The sequence below is a fragment of the Bubalus bubalis genome, chromosome 21, assembly GCF_019923935.1.
Source record: "Bubalus bubalis isolate 160015118507 breed Murrah chromosome 21, NDDB_SH_1, whole genome shotgun sequence".
In the NCBI taxonomy this organism is placed as follows: Eukaryota; Metazoa; Chordata; class Mammalia; order Artiodactyla; family Bovidae; genus Bubalus; species Bubalus bubalis.
In genome coordinates this window covers 13,850,914-13,872,930 of record NC_059177.1, presented here as the reverse complement: position 1 = coordinate 13,872,930, position 22,017 = coordinate 13,850,914, and the positions used below count along the sequence as shown (strand labels likewise).

At 49.3% G+C, this 22,017-nt stretch overlaps 1 protein-coding gene across 6 annotated transcripts in view; it reads left to right on the top strand.

The window, feature by feature from the left end:
- The window catches only part of ULK4 (unc-51 like kinase 4), a 505,777-nt gene extending 483,987 nt beyond the window's left edge, over positions 1 to 21,790 (top strand). For all 6 annotated transcript variants that reach the window (XM_045163883.1, XM_045163885.1, XM_045163880.1 and 3 more), the window contains 2 exons: positions 20,162 to 20,247; positions 21,618 to 21,790. In XM_045163883.1, the coding sequence (XP_045019818.1) occupies positions 20,162 to 20,247; positions 21,618 to 21,681 (150 nt within the window). In that variant the 3' untranslated portion in view covers positions 21,682 to 21,790. The remainder of the gene's footprint in view (positions 1 to 20,161; positions 20,248 to 21,617) is intronic.
- The last annotated feature ends 227 nt before the right edge of the window (positions 21,791 to 22,017 follow it).

Genomic DNA, 22,017 nt, shown 5'->3' with positions numbered 1-22,017 from the left:
CCTCAGCTCCCCTCCACGCTCCCTTCCGCGCCCCCCTCCTCTGCTCCCCTCCTCCCCCCTTCCCCACCCCCTTCCCCTCAGCCTGCCTCCATGCTCCCCTCCTGGCTCCTCTCCTCAGCTACCCTCCTTGCTCCCCTCAGGTGCAGCCCCCACCCTGACCTTTTGGTGTCCCCTGGAGATTTTGATGAGGCTCCACTGTGAGCTCCTCAGATGTGCAGGGAGTGCCTGGCACCTCGGCCTCTGCCAGCTTCTGTGGGTGGTTGGCACCAGCAGTGAATAGGGGCATTACAGGATGGAATCTCGGCACCCTTCCCCCGAGACGTACAGTCCAGGCCTTGCATCTTAGGCCCTAGAGAGATGCAGCTGGATAAAGATGCTGAACATCCCTGGGGAGCAGTGTGACCTCTGCCTCCTGGATACCTGACCCTCCCAGTGTGAAGGTCTTCAGAGGGGCTGAAGGCACCAGGCAAGGAGAGCTGGGGTGGAGAGAGACAGTGGCCCCGAGGGTGAGAGGGCCTCAGCGGGGAGTAGAAGGAAGATGCCCTGCAGTTTGGCAGGAAGCCGTGCCCCACACCTGTGCTCCTGCCCTGCTGTGAGTGGGCACTCGGAACCTGGCCCCAGCCGCCCTGCCTCCTTAACCATGGCTGAGGCCACAGCCTCAGGTGCTGCCGAGGCCCCGCCCCCTCTGCTGAAGGTCTGGACAGGCCTTGGAGCTGCACCCAAGTGGGGCCCTCCACTGCTCATCACAGCTCAGCCTGCCAGCCGCCCCTGCTCACTGTCCCGTGCGCTTCCCCCACTACTTAGGGCAGGCTTTCATGTGAAAATGCAACTTCCCTGAGGCTCACACATGAATTTCCGGCCACATCCAGGCTCGGGAACTTCCCTCTCTGAGCTGCACTCACTGCCTCCAAAAAGCCAAGATGAAAACAGTGCCCACCTCACAGGGTTATTCAAGGATTCAGGAAGATAGCGTATGAAAGACCTTCCCAAATGCACTGATCTGTTGTCTTTCTAAAGGAAATTGTTCCACACCGACCTCTGAAGACAGTCTCTGGTTCAGTGTGGCATGTCAGTCCATCCGTCAAAACGAGGTCCCAGAAAAGCCATTCTTTCCCTAGTCATTGGCAAAACAAGTTCAGCTTTGAGGCCATTTCAGGTTCAAATTTCAGTTGATGAAAAGAATATGGAGTGAACATTCTCTTCCAGTCCTGGTGGTTTCCAGTCTCCAAATTCTCCACTCGGGAGGCAGCCAGCGCAGTCCCTGTTCTGGCCATCCCTGCAGAGATGCTCTGGAGGGACGTGTTGGCTGTCCACCTTCTCCACTGACTCCGCACACCCCACCCTTCTTGTCTGCTCCCCCTCGGTTGTTTCATCTTTGCCAGAGGGAGTGGAAACGATATTTTGCCATAGTTTTCATTTGTATTCTGCTTCCTGTAAGTGAGACTAAGCACGGCTTCCTGTCTAGAAGCCACGTAAGTTTACTTTCTTATGACCTATGTTTTCATATGCTTTGCCCGTTGTTTAGAAGTTGACCCTCTTCTTACTGATTTCTTGGAGCTCTTTATTAGAGAAGGGAGCCCTTTGTGAAAGGTGTCGCAACTATTCTCCCAGTTTATCGGTTTTTACCTTTTGATTCTGTTCATATCAGTGGCTTCCGTGCAGAATTTGATTTTATGTAGTCAAGTTTGTGTCAAGATTGGATAAAAAAGGAGGACAAAGTGCTCTTCAGCTCTGACCTTCCAGGGAGTTTGTCTCGAGCCTTTATTCTTTCTCTGCCCCCCTGATCTCCCCTGTCAGCCAAGGGAAGGTGCAGGGATGGGGCTTTGACCTGGGCTGGCCCACAGAAGCAAGGGAAAAGTCCAAAGCTTTGAGCCTTGCCTCGGGCCAGGTGGATAGTGCGGATGAGAACCTGAAGTGAAGGGCTGGCTCGCGGTCAGGTCCTTGGAACACAGGGATTCCCTGGAGTTGTAGGAGGGGCTTCTTGGGTTCTCTTGGGGTTGGTTAAGCATTCCAAGCCTGCCCCACGTTTATCACCACCAGACATCTGGAGGAGTATGAGAGGATGCAGCTAGTCAGTGAGCTGGAATGCACACAGTGTGGTCAGCCACGGGGGGAGGGTCTGCTGTTCACAGATAGCTTTTCTGTCTCACTTTCTCTCCCAGATGCTAAGCCAGGCCCTTGTTACATGTTCTGTCATTGTGGAACCCTGGACTCAGGGGCTGGGAAAGGGGCTGGTTCTAAGTCCTCTCTGCATTGGTGTTGCTTCCTGAATACAGCCGTGGCAAAGCCCGTGGCCAACAAGGACAGCTCCCTACCCGCTTGCTCTGCTCTTAGGCAGGTGACAGAGTGGCTGGGTCAATCTTGGTCCGAGGACACCGCAGAGCCTCTTGTTTCCTGGGCAGATGGCGTCTCCACGGACCCCACCAATGTTACGAACAGTTCTGAGCAGGTCTGCCAGCACTGGGCTGTCTCTGGAGCTTTCCAACATCTGCTGGATGCGCCAACTTGTCCAAACTAGCAGCCGGAAGCTTTGCTTTCAATGCCGTTCTTGCTTCTTCCCCACCCTTCCTCTCTCCACCCCTTGGCCATCCCCTTAAAGCCGGTTTCTAATCTTTGTTTGAAAAGAATATTTCTCCAAAGAAACATCTTCTCCCTCCACTAGACACTCCTGCAGCAAGAGACGATGAACAGGAGGCTTTGATCTTGTAGGCATTCTTTTTAAGTTTGATCTTTTGATCTCATGTTTTGTTTCTGTGTACTTAATGGTTTGTTTCAAAATCGCCTAAATATCAGGTCAAAGAAGACAAATGCTTTTCAAAGGCAGAAACCATGCCCGTGCTTTACTGTCACTCCAGACAAAGTGCTATTAAATTGTCCTTTGCAACCGGTAGATTGTCTCTGCCCTGGCAGGAGGTGAAGGGAGGAGAGTCACCAACCTCGTGACCCCAAAGGCCAGATAGTAGATACCGGGCAGGCACTCTGCTCTGTCAAACACTGTCCTAACAGCCTTCTTAGGAAGCAGTAGATGAGTTCTTCTTGCAGGCGTTCACCGAGCACCGCATGCTGTGCCGTGGGCCTGTGTCTTTCTCGTGAGGATCATGGGATGACCTAATTCACCCTACTTCGGCCCATTGGATGTGGGTATGGCCTCCGAGCCAGTTTAGTGGGCAGCGCAGGGCACAGGTGTCTCAGGCAATTCCACACAGAACTATTAGGAGCTTCCCATAAAGAATCTGCCTGCCAATGCAAGTTCGATCCCCAGATTGGGAAGATCCCCTGGAGGAGAGCATGGCAACTCACTCCAGTATTCTTGCCTGGAGAATCCCATGGACAGAGGAGCTGGCAGGCTACAGTCCACAGGGTCACAAAGAATCAGTCACGACTGGGCAACTAACACTTTCACATACATATGTACAGTTTAGCAAATCGTACAACTGTGTCTGTGTAGATTATCATGTCAATCAAGCCTCAGTAAAGCTGTTAAAAATTAATATGTGCAGACAGAGTGAAACTGATAAAGATATAGAAAGAGGTTGTAGAAAAGAACTTTAAAAAACAGTTGTAAAAGTCCTATATCAACTAGGTAAAAGTTGCATGTGATATAGATGGTTAAAAAATTAGAAAGATGGTTATTCTACAAACTAAGAATTATTACAATAATTTTTGCAGTTGCCTTAATAATATAAAATGAGTAAATAGGAGACAAAAATGCACTCTCTTCTCGAAGTTTCGTCATTTTTATGGACTTCAATTTCAGTTCTCTAAGGTTTTTAATGACTTCCTCAGAAATATAAACTTTATGTGCCATGATCTCTTGGTGTATTAAATGGGAATTTGTTCATTCATAGAATGAGCGAATTTGTTTCTAAGCTCTGAGAACAGCAGGACTGGGCACGGAGTAAAAGCACAGTATGTGTTCGCCTCTGCCATGACCAGCTTCAGAGCATTGATTCCTCCACCTCTGTATATTCAGAGACAACAAAAGCTAGAAAAGAGATGATGGAGGGAAGGGAAAGGGCTCAAGATCTGTATTTGCACTTCCTGACTCCCAGGACTCAAGAGCTGACACAAGTGTGGAGCGATTCTTTGGGTTCGGTGGGAAGACGAGTGGACAGGTTGGGTTGTGGAGCCCTCATGGGCTTGCTCCAAGGTCATGGGCCCTCAGCTGGGTGCAATATGATGAGGACAGTGAGTACCTCACCTGAATGTCCAGCCCCGGCCCTCAAACCCTCTCCTGGTTGGGCTTTGTATCCTCCCCCATCGGACTGCCTCATCCTCACCTCTTTCTCTGACCGCTGCCCCCCACACACACACACTCACTCATGTCTTTGAGGAGGTAGTTTTTTGTGTATTACAGACCAGTTTTTCTCTGAATGACCTTCTGGCCTCTGCGTTTGCTAAGAACCTAGTCTCTGATTATCCTGGGCTGCTGACAGTAATACATGTATGTGTGTTTATTCTAATGTTTATTATATTCCCACGAGTTCAGAAAAGCCTGTAGTTTTCACACATAACAGTTCAAACTAGAGGTAGTAGTAGTGAGGTTAGAAAACGATGGGCCCCTGAAGAGTCAAGGAATTTCTCTGACACCCTTTCAACTAGAGTTATGTTGAAGAACTTGACTCCACACTTTTATTTATTAAGTCATTTAATGTTACAGGAAACCGTAACAGCTAATGCTTCCCATCTGAATAACTTTAAGAGGCATGGAGATTGTACTCTTTAAAGGAATCCTATGAAGATCCAGTAGATAGGTATTCTATGAAAGAATTTGTCAGAAAGTTGCATTTCCTTAAAACAGTCCCAGAATCCCCATCATCTTAACTCATGTTTCATGATCATGAACCAGAGCATCTCATCAAGGTAACAGTGGATCATGCTGCCATTTTTGTCATGGAGTGAAACGGACCGTGGCTTCATAATAGCCTTAAAGTAAGGGAGCTTACATCCTCCTAAAGCTGTCTCATCCAGATATTAGAAGACCGCATTTGCAGAGGACCATCAGTTCCTAGAATTTTCTGCAGAAGGACATGTTGAGTGACATGTAGATTTCCTACAGCCCATGGTCTTTATTCATGAATTTGCATTGAAATTATTAGTTAAGTTAATGGAGGAGGAGGGACTTATCCATTTCTAAGTGACACCTTGGAATGATGATCAAGTGATGATACTCTAAGTACAGAATAAGAACATCATGCCCATCACAGATTTTTTTCCGGAATCTCAAACTTTCCCAAAAATCATACAAAACTAATTTCAGAAGAATGTGATCAAGCTTGCTTAACTTAAATTCTCACTCATGTTGGTCTTATGGGTAAAAAAGAACTACCTATGACAGTTGAGTGCCAGCCTGGTCTGATATAAAACCTCTCCCCTGGCTGCATGAGTCAGTGTAACTGGTGAGCAGTTTGGTCCAGAGAGCCGCTGAGGGGCTGGCCTCTGTGAGCTGCATACGAGGTCTTGCTCCTGGGCTGGCAGCAGCTACAGGGAAACGCTTTACTTCCTGGAGCCACATTCAGGGATGGTGGCATGTGGGGCTTCGAGGATGCTCCTCCGGGGCTGCCTTGCATTAGGAAGCCTTGCAGGGAGGGGCCTGCAGCACAAGTGCATCCTGGGTGGGATGCATCCCAGTGATGTCCACAGACCTGGGTACCACAAAAGGAAGGGCATCATGTACTGTGACAAAGGCCGGTCCAGGACTCAGTTTTGTATGTTTTTTAAAAAAGTGCAGTAACCTCCTGAATTTCCTCAAGCATCCTAGTATAGCATGAGAAGGCAGCATGATCTACCTCAGCCAGGATCCAGAAGCCGGGGTTTCTCAGCCCCAGTGCTGTTGACATTTGAGTCAGATGATTCTTTATGGCAGGGCAGTCCTGTGCACTGCATTCTGGCCTCTACTCACCAGATGCCCCGCAGCCCCCCACCCCCATGGGTAACAACAAAAATGTCTCCCGGCGTTGCCAGATGTCCTCTGGGGGACAGATCGCCCCCTGCATAGACACACTGATGTGAAGGAAGGGACGGCGCCAGGGAGCCGGTGAGCCAGTCGCAGCAGCAGCTGTGTGACTCCTGCTCTCCAGCCTTCGGTGATCTTGTAGACAACTCGGCTCACAGCCCTGACCTGGCCCCTTCTTTCTCCCCCAGCGTCTCTTGATGATTGAGGTCAGGGGCTCTGAGTCAGGTAGACAGAGGCTAGCCACCTGGCCTCTTGGATGGGCAGTTTCCTCCTCTGTGGAATGAGAGGCGCCAAAGGACCCCTGTTGCTCTGAGTCCGTCATGGTCAGGCAGGTAAAGGACTTCTCACACCGACTGCTGTCAAGACCTAAAAGTCATGCGGAAGCGACTGTGTTAAGTATGTGGACTCACTGCCATTTTGCCACCTGTTGTGTTCACCATTTCAGGATAAGGGACTCGAAGATTAATTTATTTGGTTTTGTCTTTTTTAAAAAAAACCTTTTATTATAGTTTTAATTTTTATTGGAGCATAGTTGCTTTATGACATTCTGTTGTTTTCTGCTGTACAGCAGAGTGAATCAGCATACATATATCCCCTCTTTTGGGGGTTTCGAGTTCCCTGTGGTATACAGTAGGTTCTCACTAGTGAAGATTCGTTTTTAAAACCTTAACTGCCCCACCCCACACACACACATGAGCACACTCATTCACTCACACGCCTGGCACACCCTCTTCTCAGAAGGTGCCGAGGCAGCACCACCCTGCTGCGGGCATCGCCGTGGCTCTGGGAGAGCGGGCTCTGGAGAGAGTGGTGAGGGGACCGGGGCACAGGGGTGCGTTTGGGGACAGGTGGGGCAGCACTTCAGTTAGCGGGGCAGGAGCGCCTCTCCTCCTCTCCATGGCAAGTTTCCCCTTTCTCCATGTCAGTTTATTTTCCTGCCTCTGCCCAGTGAAAACCTCCTTAGGATACTTCTCCCTCTGAACCAGGGTCCATGAAGCACTTTAAGTCATGAATACCCCTCATCTGAGAGCTCCAAAAGGGTTCCTCTTGGGCGATGCAGCTTCTGAGAGGCGTGACCTTGTCCTCGGTGCCCTTAAGCAAAGTGGGGACAAACGGGTCCAGCCTGTGTCCAACTCCCTGCTCCTGAGAATTGCCCCGTGGTCGCTCGCCTGGGTTGGGGGTGGAGTGGTCTCTTGGTCTCAGAGCTCGGGGACCCGACTCCGCAAGGCCCTTTCTGTGTCCCCCATCTGCTCTGCAGAGAAGCGTGGGAGAGTCGGAGGCTTTTCTTGTCCCCCTCCCCCCACTGGAGACTCACGGGGACACAGGCTCCGACTCCCTGTGAAAGTGCCCAGGGCAGCCCAGAAGGAGGCCACGTGATGAGTGGTCACCCATCCCTTGAGTCCAGGACCCCAACCCTGTCCTGTCACCAGCCCCAGCTCCCCCACCTTCACCGGGGGCCCACGAGGATGAGGGCGGCGCCGGCCAGAGGTCATCCTGCCAAAGCCTTTTGTAGCAGAACATCCCGGCTCTTTGATGTTGCCCCGGAAGCCTCTGAGACCTGGCTTCAGTTAATTTTATCCCAAGGCAAGTTGGACGCTTGTCCTGGAAGTTGTTCCTGCACGTACCACCTCCGCCTGGCTCTGTGTGGTCCCTCGGGGTCGCCCAGAGTCGGGAGTGTTTGGGTCAGTGGACTTGTCCTGGGAGCTTTCCAAGTTTTCCCCTCCCACCACGCACACGCACACGCACACTCTGTCTCACACACGCACACACACACCCTCCCTTCCTATCACCACTCCGCTGTGTAGAATGGATGCTTTGGGCTCAGCTGACAGCTGACCTCTCTCTCTAAGGTGGAAATCTAGGAACTTCACCAGTTCTCCCCGCCACCCCCCACTTTGTGGGGCCAGCCTTTCTCAGAAGGCCTCACAGAGAACCACGGTGGTCTGGCCTGCCGGAGGGGAGGGCGAGATCTCAGCGGAGCGGTCATTAGTGGAATGCGTCCAGAGGGACTGTTTGATCACGGCCGTCCACGAACGTAACAGCCACAGGGGAGTTTTCAGCTGTCCCCCAGTCAGTGTCTGGCCTAAATTTGGACTAATTGGTGCCTGATGGTTTTAATCATATCAGCCAAATGTGCTTTAATTTTCCTTCCCGTTTCATCTTCCTCCCAGTTTTCTCCACGTGAGGAAGTTTCAGCTGCCCCTAATGTGTCCTTAGAGAGTCCCAGAGCAGAAGGGAACGTTTGGAGGGCAAGGACACAGGAGAGGAAGTGAAGTGGACTCTTGCTTCGCTCAGGTGTCTCCACAGCTCAGCCTGACCGAATCTGCCTTGTTCTAACGCCTGTCGAGGATGCTGCCAGGGTACCGGAGTCCCCCACAAAGCAGGGTGCTCCCCGAGGCCACACTCTTGCTGACTGCAGGTGCTGCTCTGCCCCCAGCCCGAGCGCCGCCCCGCACCTGCCTTCCTGGCTGCCTTGCCCCTCGCGCCCTGAGGCCATCTGTCCACCTCCACACAAACCCAACTTGATGCCTCTGGAACTGTTACTCATGGCTGTCCCCAGGGCCTGGGGGGACAAGGTACTCGGCCCAACCCCATGACACCCCCAAGTCTCCTTTTATCCTTGTGAATGCGGTGGGTTCACGGGAGCCAAGGGGTTCCTGCTCAGCACAGCCTGTAACTGTGAGCAGAGCTTACAGCCAGCGTGACCACTGGCCCTCCCCCATTTGTGACATGTGTTTTAGGAAAAGGTCAAAGACGTCACACATGTAGGTGACAGTTTCATCCTGTGTTTAAAAAGTACTCACTTACCAAAAACATAAAACGCTCATCTACTAAGTCTGTTCACAAGCTGGCTAGTGATAGTAGTTTATCTACTGATAAACTCAGCGCTCTGAGAATTACTGTGTAGTAATCCATCTTCCCCGTTTTCAGATCTAGCTCTCCAGGCCTGCCCTGTCCTCCTCCTCTTGGAAAAGTCTCTGAATTGCTTTCTTTTTTAAAAAAAAATTTATTCTTTATTTTTACTATTTTTTTGGCTGCACTGGGTCTTTGTTGCCACGCGTGGGCTTTCTCTAGCTGGAGCGAGCGGCGGGGGTTACTCTCTAGTTGCGTTGTGTGAGCTTCTCATTGCGACGGCTTCTCGTTGTGGAGCGTGGGTTCTGGGGCATGTGGGCTTGGCTGCCTCAGTGCATGTGTGATCTTCCTGGACCAGGAATTGGACCCACATCCTCTGCATTGGCAGGTGCATTCTTAACCACTGGACCACCAGGGAAGTCCCAAGAATGAATTCTTTTTTCTAAATATTTATTTATGACCGTAGCCTGCCAGGTTCCTCTGGCCATGGTTTTCCCTAGGCAAGAATACTGGAGTGGGGTGCCATTTCTTTCTCCAGGGGATCTTCCCAACCCAGGGATTGAACCCAGGTCTCCCACATTGCAGGCAGATTCTTTACCATCTGAACCACCAGGGAAGCCATGAATTGCTTTATTTCTGATAGAAATCTCAAGGGCTCTGTTTCTATAGCTTGAAGTCCAAGGTACAGCCTTCCCTCTCATTTCCCTCAAAAGGGTCCGTGGGTCGCTGGTCCCCACCGCCTTCACCTGGACCGTTTTTGCAGCCCCTCCTCACTAGCTCCCTGCTTCCAGAGGGTCCCTGTTTCTAGCAGGTCCCTATTTCCTCTGCCTCCAGGTCCCCACCAGGGTCCTTCCCACCTCGGGACCCATGTGACTGGTCTTCTTGCCCCTTGGCAGAATATGAGTCCCCAGATTCTTGTGTCTGGTTCTTTCTTATTGCTGCGTCCTCAGGCGTTATCTCCTGTATCCTGCCCACCCAGCCACCCCCTTCCTCACTTTCTCCTCTCCCCTTTCCCCTTCTTGATTCTCCTTAACACCCACCACTGTCTCAGAGTATCCTGTCTGCTTTTTTCATTGAAGCATGTTTCATGTACAGTGTTTCAGGTGTACAGCAAAGTGATTCAGTTATGTATGTATGTGTGTGTGTGTATATATACACACAGATATGTGAAAAGTCAAAGTGTTAGTTGCTCAGTCGTGTCCGAATCTTTGCGACCCTATGGCCTGGAGCCCTCCAGGCTTCTCTGTCCATGGGATTCTCCAGGCAAGAATACTTCTCCAGGGGATCTTTCTGACCCAGGAATCGAACCTGGATCTTCCACACTGCAGGCAGATTTTTTTTTTAATCATCTGAGCCAGCAGCAAAGCCCATGTATATACATACATACATATTCTTTTTCAGTCTTTTCCGTCACTGGTCGTCACACAGCAGTGAATATAGTTCCCTGGGCTGTGCAGGCCCTTGCCGTTTGTCCGTTATATGGAACAGTGTGACTCTCTCTCTTAAATTCCCCATTAATCCCTTCCTGCTCTTTCCCCTTTGGGAAGCATGAGTTTGTTTTCTGTGTTTGTGAATCTATTTCTGTTTTATAAGTAAGTTCATTTGTATCACTTTTTTAGATTCCACATATAAGTGATACCATATGATATTTGGCTTACTTCACTCAGTGTGATCAACTAGAGGTCCATCCATGTTGCGGCAGACAGCGTTGTCTCCTTCCTTTTTACGACAGATGTTCCACTACATGCGTCACAGCTTCTTTGCCCATTCGTCTGCTGATGGACATTGAGGTTGCTTCCATGTCTTGGCTGCTGTGAATAGGGCTGCTGTGAACACTGGGGTGGATACAGGCCCAGGGTGGGATCGCAGGATCAAATGGTAGCTCAGTCTTGAGTTTCTGAAGGATTTTCTGTTTCCTCTTTCGCCGTGTCTCTCACAGTGGCAGCTCTGCCTTGACGCACACCCAGCTGGGTCCCCAGAATCTCACCAGGGCCTTGGCGCGTGGCAGGCGCTCAGGACACTGTCGCCAAGCACAGTCCTGCTCGTGCTCGTCGCACCTGTCACTGCTGCGGGGGCTCCCTGTGTCCTCAGCTCAGGTCGGACTGTGCTTTCTCTTCTGCCCACCTCTCAGCAGACTTGAGGACCTTGGGAGTCAGGTTTATAACACTGGAGACTTCATGCTTACCGTGGCCCCATGCTCATTTTGTAGAGTCGGGGTCACGTTCCACACACTGTTTTTTATATTTTCTGCTTTTTACCCAACATTCCAGGGTGCACATTTTCCTGACTGTTCTTATTTATGATGGCTGGGTCACAACAGAGCAGTTTAGGGGCTGACTGGGTCCTCACGTGGTGGAGTGAGGATTGGGGAAGAAGCAAATTGGGGGGCCTATTAAGTCTTACTGATTTGCTATCATTCACTTTGCAACACCCCCCCCCCCCCCCGTCTCCCATTTCCCTGCCATCCGATAGGAAATTCAGAGAAAGGGCTGGAAACAGGCCCTCATTAAGTCACTCTGCCTACTCCTTCCCCCCCTCAAAGCCCTGCCATTAGCACACACACACACACACACACACACACACACACCACCCCACACTGTACACTCAGGGATTGCATCGTCAAATGGACTCCCTCAGTGTGACCCCATGGAACATTCCTAAGGATCAGCTGCGATTCATTTGGCTCAAGTACAAATAGCGTCCACTCATGGTTGCTCGCTTCTTACGACCCTCGTTCTCACTCCTCGTAACCCAGTCACAGCACGGTTCCTACCTGGAGAGTTTTCTCTCGTGGGGAACTTCCCGCCACGTCCCGTGGCTGACATCCCAGCGCCACTGCCTCAGACACCTGTTCTCCGGGGGTCGTGTGGGGAAAATGGTGTGTCCTGATCCTGTGTCTCACCAGAACTTTCTTTGGGCCAATCTGTTAATTCTTTTACCCACGAGAAGTCCACAATCCGGCCTATTTGCCAATTAAAACTGACTTTTCCTCACTTATTTTGGACCTAGGCTATTGTAGTTAGTTGAATCGGGTCTAAAAGTTTTCCCAAACCAGCTATATTGCATTCAGCATTTTAAACTTACTGGATTTAATGGCCAGAAACTGATGTAATTATGACCAGTTTCCCAGCAATAAGGGCATTTTTACTGCCCTGGAGAGAGCTGAGAGAACTGGCTGGTCCACAATGAAGGGGGGTAGGTATGGATAATTTTCTTCGAGAAAAGAGTCATGTCTTGAGGGGTGAAAAAGAAAAACATTCACGTCCTCAGCCTACCATCCTCATGGACTCTGGGCTTAGCAGGGGCCCACAGATCCAGACGGGAGTCTGGAGGGGAGAATGGAGGTGTCGGGCCAAGTTGGGGAGCCTATGGATCCCAGAGGAGGGTGCCCTCGACTTCCCTGAGATCATCCCAATGACTAAGCGCCATTCAGAAGGAGCCTCGCTTGCTTGTGTTGAGGAATATGACATCACATTTCTGAGCAAACTCCAGAAAAGACACAGAGGCCACATGTGAGAATCACTCCCTTGTGCTCCAGGTGCCCTCAGCGTCTCATGGAAGACACAGGGCGCACAGGGGCCCGGGAACGGACCAGCGAGTGTTCCCGTAGTCTCGCTTTAAACGTGGATGTGCAGGGCAGGTCAAGAAACGTCTGGAGCGACCCAGAATGAGCGTGCAACAGCAGGTGGAAAGCGGGGAGGGACTGCCAGACCGCTGACCAGGGGCTCTTCGCAGATTCCGTCCCAGCGTCTGAAGGCCAGCGGGTAGCATGTCTCGATGTGCAAGGGTTGGACAGACATGGCTTTGAAGTAACTTAAAAACCTTCACACTCCAAGAGGAGACAAAGTGTATGTTAAAAGTGCAAAATAAAGGGGCCGATGAAGAGGTTTATGTTTGAAACGGAAGCCCTCTGAAGTCGAGGTGTCAGTTTCCTGCTTGTTTGGGCTCGTGCCTGTGAGATCTGAAGGCCGCGGAATTAGAATAACCCTCCCGTGTGTGCAGAGCACCTGGGCCGCGCGTGCTCCTCGGCGCCGTCTGCTGGGTTTTTTCTGGTCTGTCTGGGTTGCCTGGGCCTGTCTAGAGGAACTCACGAATAAGAAAATAAGGTTAACTTGGCTTCCCTTTGCCACACACATTCAGTCCCAGTGGAGAGACAGACATGCATTATTTCCCACTGGTAACAGAGGCCCGCGGCCTGCCCGTACCTGCGTCCTGGCAGCCACGGCGCTCCACACCTGAAACCACATCCAGGCAGGGAAGCCGCGCCCGAGCTTTTACGAGCTGCACGAGGGCGATGCTGTGAGTCAGGTCCACGAGCGTCAGTTCACACTGTATCACCAGGATGCAGCATGAAGTACGTGCTGACTTCCACGTTTTAAGGAAGGTTGTCAGCAGGCCGGGCTTTGTCACCTGGTGGCCACTCGGCCCAGGTGAGCCACTGTCCTCTCAGCTGCCCCTGCACACTGAGGAGGTTACCACTTCAGGCTCCTGCCGTTACCCGGGGCCAGAGATGGCTTCTTGTGTTGGTTTGCATTTGGGAAGCTGAAATCCAGAAAGGAAGCCAACACAAACTCTGTCCTGGAGGGTGAGTGTGCTAAGAAAAGAAGGGAAAAAATAAAAGCCCCTCCCTTACAATTTATGAGCCTGGTGGGGAACATGAGGGATGATTCTGTGGGATACAAGCCTCTCCTTTTGGTGTTTTGGTTACACCAAGTGATTCCTGAATGCTCTCTGACACAACTCATGTTCCAGGGACGTAGCAGAAGGTTGAATAAAGTAGGGTGTTTACCCAGAGTCCATCATCTGCTTGTTTATATACTCTCAATTAAACTGATGTGGGGAATTGTCTTTCCAAGTTGATCTTCATTCTAAACTCGGATTCACAACTTTTTTATAATCTTTCCCTTTAAGACCCTATGTTTTGAATGGATGCCTGTCTGCCAGGTGAACTGCACGTATTTAGTACATTCATGTCTCCACTTTGATGGATTTTAGCCATCCAGCTACCAGTCAGACATCTTAGCAGCAGGAGAAATGTGAGGCAGGCATCCTTTGTTTGCAGGAAATGAACATCAGCCATTTGATGTTTCCAAATAAAATCTACTCTCTGCCATAGACAATTATTGCAAAATAAAACTGTTTCCTTGTCTTGGCTAATGGGCATTAACCGACTTCTAATGGAAATACTAACTGCAGGAGGAAGGCACTGTGCTGACACTCTTTGCAGTGTCCTCTTGCATTACTGATTTCTTAGTCACTGCATTGCTCGCTCTTGACTGCAGTGATCAGACCCATGAGAAGCTGTCTAGCAGCAGCTCAGCCCTGAACTCAGCATCTCTGTGGACAAGTGTCACTTTCCCACCTGCCTTACTGAGTATGGGTCTCAATGTGCCCAGAACATCCCCTGCTAAGGTGGCTCGGAAGAGAACGAGGCGGGATGACCTCTAAGCAGACTCACAATTCGCTTTTAACAAAGTTTAAGTCCTGAGAACATACAAGGTTAAAGGCCACACTGTCTGATAAAGGCAGTGGAATGTTTTAAAAGAAGGTTGGTGCCCATCATAATGGGCCTTCCCTGATAGGTCATCATAATTTATAATCTGTGGTGGCCAAAGAGAAAACCAAGCTCTTGGAGAAAGGAATCACTCATGTCTAGGCCACTTAAAATCCTAATATTTATTACAAATTAATTTAGCAAGGCAAATTAAAATTCTTATCTTTTCAAAAAGTATCCAGACTTATCTTTACTAGCATCTCATTCTAAGAATCCAATCAGACCTGGTACCTAGTAAGGCATGAAGGCTTGCTAGTTGTTTTTCCATTTTTCTATTGAAGGTCATCTTGGTTCCTTTTTCTTTTTAGTGATTTTGAATAAAGCTGCCACAGACTTTGCACACGGGTTTTCCTGTGGACACAAGTTTTCATTGCTCTTGAGTAAATACCTAAGAGCACAACTGCTGGATTGTATGGTACAACTATGTTCAGTTTTATACAGATCACCAAACTCTCTTCCATGATGGTGGTGCCATTTTGCAATCCTGCAGCAATGAATGAGAGTTTTTCTTACTCTGCATCCTGGCTAGCATTGATTATTGTCAGTTTTTATGGATCTAGGTGTGTAGTGGTATACACTGCAGTTTGAATGTGCATTTCCCTAGTGACGACTGATGCCAAGTATCCCTTCACATGTTCATTTGTCATCTACAATACCTTCTGTGACGGATTGTCTATTCAGATTTTCTGCCCGTTTATAAAGTTCTCTTGTTGAACTTTAAGAATTTCTTTTACATGTTCTGTATAAAAGTCCTTTATCAGGTATGTAATTTGCAAATATTTCCTCCTAGTCTTATGGCTTCCCTGGTGGCTCAGAGGGTAAAGCATCTGCCTGCAATGCAGGAGACCTGGATTTGACCCCTGGGTTGGGAAGATCCCCAGAGAAGGAAATGGCAGCCCACTCCGGTGGTACTCTTGCCTGGAGAATCCCATGGACGGAGGAGCCTGGTGGGCTACAGTCCATGGGGTCGCAAAGAGTCGGACACGACTGAGCGACTTCACTTTCACTTTGCTTTGTCCTAGGGGCTTCCCAAGCATCCGCCAGCAGTGCAGGAGACACAGGAGCCATGGGTTCAATCCCTGAGTTGGGAAGATCCCCTGGAGGAGGGCATGGCAACCCACTCCAGTATTCTTGCCTGGAGAATCCCATGGACAGAGGAGCCTGGAGGGCTACAGTCCATGGGGTCGCAGAGTCAGACACGACTGAAGCAATTGAGCAAAACACAGCACGTGTACTCTCTTATCAATCTTCTGCAAAGAGCAAAGGCTTTAAAAAAATTTTTTTTTAAATTGAAGTATAGTTGATTTACCATATTGTGTTGGTTTCAAATATATAGCAAAGTGACTCAGTTATACGTGCATAAATCTGTATTTATTCTTTTCCATTATAGTGTATTTCAAGGTACTGAGTATATAGTTCCCTGTGCTATATAGTAGGACCTAGTTGGTTATCCATTCTCTATATACCAATTTGTATCTGCAAATCCCAAACTCCTAATTTATCCCAACCCCTCCCACCCCCTCTGCTAACCATGTAAGTTTGTTTTCTTTCATTTATATCTTTTAGATTCTACATAGAAGCAACATCATACGATATTGTCTTTCTCTGTCTGGCTTACTTCACTTAGTATGACCATCTCTAGGTCCATTCATTTTGTTGCAAATGGCAGTATTTCATTCTTTTTATGGCTAAATAAAATTCCATTGTAAATATATAAAGGGCAAAGTTGTAAACACTGATAAAGTCCAATTTGTCAGTGTTTTTCTTTCTGGGACTGTGATTTTGTGTTGTGAAAACTCATCAGCAAACCTAAGGTCATATATGTATTCTCCTATATTTTCTTCAAGAAGTTTTTTGTTTGTTTTACATTTTACATTCAGATCCATGATCCATTTTGAATCATTTCTGTTTTGGGCCATGCCACACAGCTTATGGAATTGTAGCTCCGACCAGAGACTGAACCCAGACCCTCAGCAGTGCGAGTTTGGAGTCCTAACCACTGGACCACCAGGGAAGCCCCTTGAATGACGTTTTATTTGAGGTGTAAATAAGTGCTTAGGGGCAGGTTTTTACATAGAGGTGTCCGTTTGTTCCAGCATTGTTTGTTAAAAATGTTCCCCGATTCAGGTTACCTTCGCACACTTGTCAAAACTTTGATAGTATTTGTGTGGGTCTGTAAAAAATCCTGTTGGGATTATGATACGAATTGCATTAAACCTGTATTTTGGGGAAATCAATATATGTACTATATTGTCTTCTAATTCATGAACATAGTAAATATATCCATTTATTTCATTAAAAAAATTTTTATCAGCATTTTGTAGGTTTTAATGTACAGATCCTGACATTTTGCTAGTTATACCTTTGAAATTTGTCAGAACTTGCTTTATGACAGTAAATATATTTTGAAAACTTTACATGTACATTTGAAAAGAACATACATTCTGCAGTTGTTAAATGAATTTTTCTTTATATGTCTATAAGGTCAGGTTTGTTCATCTCGTGTAAAACATCCACATCCCTTCTGATTTTCGTGTACATGCTGGGAGAGATTGAGAAGTGTGCCACCGTAATTATGGATTTGCCTCACTTTGGTTCTGTCATTTCTTTAAACATATTCTGAGGCTGTTATTAGGTACATTTAGAATTTCGACTTGGTATATCTTCCTGATCAGTTGATCTTTTTATAAATATGTCTCTCTCTATTCTTAATTATGGTACATTTAGAAATCAGACTTGGTGTATCTTCCTGATCAGTTGATCTTTTTATAAATATATGTCTCTGTTTATTCTTAGTTATAATTATTGGCTTAAAGCTGACTTTGATATTATTATAACTGCACCAGCTTTCTTTGGTTACAATTTGTGTGACATATCTTTTTTCATTCTTAAAACTTCAGTAGTTCTTTGCCCTTGTATTTAAGGTATGTTGGTACACATCACATGGTCGCATTTTATTTTGCTTATATCCAGTCTAAAAATGTTAGTCTTTTATTTGTAGCACTTCGTAAATTACACTTAATATAGATGTTGATATATTTGGGCCTACATTTACGACATTACTCTTGATTTCTGCTCTTTTTTTCCTTCCGTCTTTGGGTTTGTTTTGCTCTTTTTCTAGTTTCTTAACATGAATGCCTGGATTATTGACTTGGACCTTTCTCTTTTTTTATGTTAAGTATTTAGTACCATAAAGTTCTCTTTAAGCACTGCTTTAGCTGCACCTACCCCCCCCCCCCAAGACTTTGATATATTGTATAGACATCTTGCAGCTCAGAATACTTTCTAATTTTCCTTGGGATGTCTTCTTTGATCCTTGGATTATTTAAGGGTGTGTTGTTTAATTTCCAAGTGACTGGAAATACTTTAGTTATCTTTGTTATTTACCCTAACTCTAACCCCTAACCCTCTGTCACCCTAACCCTAATAAACTCATGTCCATTGAGTCGATGATGCCGTCCAACCCTCTCATCCTCTGCCACCCCCTTCTCCTACCCTGAATCTTTCCCAGCATCAGGGGCTTTTCCAACGAGTCGGCTCTTGCATCAGGTGGCCAAAGTATTGGTGCTTCAGCTTTGTCAAGCTCTTCTCTGTCACCTCCCTAATACTTTCTGGTTCCCTGGGTCTCTCATTTTCTGTCTGGCCACTGACTACACACGTCCACACTTGTCATGTCTGGGCCAAACACTGGGAGAACAGAGGGGAGTTTTGGCTGATGGCTCCTGTTGCTGCCCCCACAGAACTGCCCGCTGCCTGGGGCGGAAGAGAACCAAGGAAAAGGAAAGGGGCTTTCATCTGCACTCTTGGAGCTTTTGGACATTTCCTTTCCCCTTCCTGAAGCCTGGCTTCTCCCGGAGCCCTCCCCTCTGCCCCTCAGTGCTCGCGTCCGGGGTTTGGGTGTGCTGAGGTCGAGGTGGGCTGCGCCAGAGGGAGAGCAGCAGTGGTGCTCTGGCCTCCGTCCCCGCTGCTGGTGCTGCTCACTTTTCTGTAATCTCAGAGAGCTGCTCTGTGTATTCTGTTCCGGTTTTAAATGGATAAGAAGAGTGGCGTGTGTTTTCTCTGTCTTTCCCAGAATTAGAACCTCTGACTGATATTATTTAAAATTTTATTTTCTAATGAACTCATCTTTATAGGTGGGATAAGAGTTGATGTGCTAGTAAGAGTTTAGGCAGCCAGACTGCATAGCTTTCAATTCTTCCGGCTTTATTTATGCTTGGCCTTTATGTCAGCTGCACATGATGCTATTTTGGCCTCTTCCTTTGATCATGTAATTTCCACCGTAGGTTTCTATTTGCACTTTCCAAATAGCCTCATGAGTAAACGTACCCGTGCTATTTCTTTGCGAGTGGGGCTCAGCCTCTTACACATGACACATGGCAGGGTTAGTAGAGCAGCGGGTTTGGATATAGCTCACCTGAACCGTATGAGGCACAGTTTTGAGAAAAATTAGATGGGAATCCTTGCTGAAGATCGTTTCCGGCTAAGTTTGTGCTTGCTTCAGACCTACTGAACCACAGCAGCCTTCTGAACTCATCAAGCTGGGTGTAATTTCAGATCGGATTCGCACGCAGCTCTTTTAAGATGCGAATCTTTGCAGAAATTACACCTGATGCAGTTGAGCTGGCAGCTGGTGTCTACACACTCAGGAAGTGGGATAGGATCTCCACGGAGGCTCAGATTCATTCACATGCAACTCAGAGTCCACATAAAGGTCTAATTACCCCCATGACCTTCCTATCCGCATCTGTGATTGGTTAAGAAATGGAGAGATGATACTCCAGCCCTGGTTGCTATGATCAGGTAGGAAGACAAAAGAACAGTGGGAGCAGCCAAGCTCAGCCTGGTTCCAGCCTCAGGTGGGATTAGGGGCCAGCTCCCTGTGTGCTGCCATCGCGGCCCCTCGTCTCACTAAGCCTCTGTTACCTCATCTATAAAGCACAGTACGTGCTTACCTTGTGAGGTCAGGCTGCTGAGAGGGAGGTGTGAGAAAATGTACAGGAAACTGCAGTCTGCTGAAATGTGAAGTGCCACCGAAGTGTTTATTAGAAAATATTTGAAGAATAACAGATAAAAATGGGACATGGATGATGAATCAAGAGAAACAACTCTAATACTAAAGCCAGGGTTCATTCCTAAAGCCTTCTCTTCTCTGTCCGTAGGGCATGGACTTCAGGGTCTGGATCAGGGAGTCTCTGGGAGTGGGGCTGGGGCGGCCTCTCTCTGAGTCCCTTCCAGCCCTGAGGGTTTAGGATTCTGCCCGTGGTGCTGCAGGCTCAAGGGTGCCTGAGTGTGTCTCCTGTTTCTCCCAGGAAGTTGACAAGGGCACATCTCCCAGGGTACCTGGGCAGGGGTGTTGCCCCGGTTCAGCTGTTAGTGCCTCTTCCTTCTCGCAGCACATCCACACACAGCTCCCCCCCCCACCCCCGAGATCACTGGAAACCCAGAATCACACTTCTGGCTGTAGGAAAGAGGCTGTGTTGGGCTTGGGACACAAGGCCAGCAGGGTCGTGGAACTGACAGCTGGCAAGTTTGTTCACCCATGATTTGCTTTCCCTGAAGTGTTCAGCTCCCAGAACACACAGCCTCCTAAGGGGCCAACAGGAAGCACCCCATCCTGACCTGGCACTTGTCCAACTGCAGTGGACTCCCTCCTGCTCACCCCCAAGGGTGCCTCTGTGATCAGCAGCACCCCGGGGCTCACTGCCCAGTAACATGGGCAGCCAGAGACTCAGGATGCCCAGCGAACAGGTCGTGGGTCAGGATGGAGCTGCTGACTGCTCTTCCCTCCTCCCTTGCAGATCACCTCCAACGAGAAGCACCTGGAGAGTCTCAAGAGCGCAGGGAACCTCCTGCGGGCTCTGGAGGGGCTGGCCCCGGCCGGGGGGTGAGTAGGCTTGGCAAACACTCTCCCATTTCTTTTTCCTCTCCTCCTCGTTTCCCCTACACACCAGGGACCATCACCCTCCCACCTGACACTGCCCACTGTGCGCCCTCCCTCCTGGTGGATGGGTCACCCAGGCCCCACCTGCTAAGGGGTGCCCAGCCTTTGCTGGTAGCTTTTCTTCAGAATCACGAGGTTGTATGGAACCTGCTTCCTGGTGTTTTGAGTATTGCGTTCATTGGAGAACATGTGGTTGAGGTACTGGGGAGATGGTGCTTCTGTGGAGGAGGCTCAGCTCCACCCAGCACTGCTGCATTAATCCTGGGTGGGGCAGCACCTCCTGGCCTCTCCCACCTTTCTTGTGCTTTCTGTGAGCTGAGGGGAGGGACAGGCTGACCTTGATGGAGCGGCCCTTCTTGCCTGGCGGCCCCTGTGGTGTAAAGTGTGGACGGTGGCTCCTGGGCCAGGTGGGTCCGTCCCCAGGGACAGCAGCGTCCTCAGCCCTGATGGGGCCTGACGGTGGGTGCGTCTCCCTTGCTGGTCACTGGCACTCGGTGCCGCTCTGGTGGGTGGGATGGGCTCATGGCTCCACTGGAGTAGCCTGGCCTGAGCCAAGAGCAGTTCAAGTGCATTCCTTCCTTTCAGAGAGACCCCTGATGTGCAGAGCAGGAATACGTGGCCCCATTCCCCTGCACCCCACCTCTTCTTCGCAGCCCCCAGTCCCACTGCTAGGCAGCAGCTCGCCTACCATGTAGTCAGGAGTGTGCCACCGGCTACTTTTACACTTCTGGGGGCATGGCCATGCACCATTCTCTGCTTTGGTGACAGTTGTTAAGGCACAAGTGTGTGTGTCAGACAATCGGCTCCAGTAACAAAGATTCCACATTAAGGTCTTAATTGCACATCCACACCTATGAGAATGAGAAATCCCGAGTTGCTGGCTGATTGGCCAGGAAGGAGCACCATGGAGCGTCTGGGATCTCTGCTGGTTGGCACAAGTCAGCTGCAGGCTGGCGCCAGGCAGGCTCCTTGTGGGCTCTGGGCTGACAGGCTCTGGCTGCCATCTGCCTGACTCGCTCTTGCAACTCGGCATCGGTGCAGTCTGTCCAAAGCAGCTCAACGCCAAGTGGTGGCAGGGCCAGGAGCTCAGGCATAGCTTAGGGGGCTTGCTATGGTGGGACTGGGGGCTTTGGGGTCCTCACCTCCACCCCTAGAGCCTGGGGAGCCTGTCTGAGCTTTTCAAAATGATGCTCAGGGCAGCTTTGGGAAGCAGCTGGTTCATCAGGTACTCAGGTGAAAAGGCCAACCCCTTTGGAAGATGGGGGCATTTAACCTTGGAAATGCCTAAATGTTTACTTTGCTTTTTCTCACAGGTCATCGGCCAACAGCGCAGTGGCGTCCTTGGCCCTGGAGATCCTCCAAGCTGCTGGACACTAGGCAAGAAGGCACTCAGCACAGTCCTCTGCGGCCGCCACCCCCGGCTACACACACTCCACAGGTCACCCACAGCTCTGTGTGGATCCAATAAAGTCAGCTGAATCCAGAACCTCTGGCTGAGATGCTCTGACTCCAGCCCTAGAAAACCCACTCAGAACGAGCCCTCTCGGTGCCTGTTGGCTGCATCTGGGAACCCAGGTTTGCTCGACGTTCTCAGAATGCTCTCCCCGTGTGTGGGCCACATAGGCCTCTGCTCAAGCCAGCGCTACCTGCGCTCATCAAAGTGGAGGGAAGCTGCGGGCATCTCCCAGCCTGTCTCCTCCAGAGATTTACCAG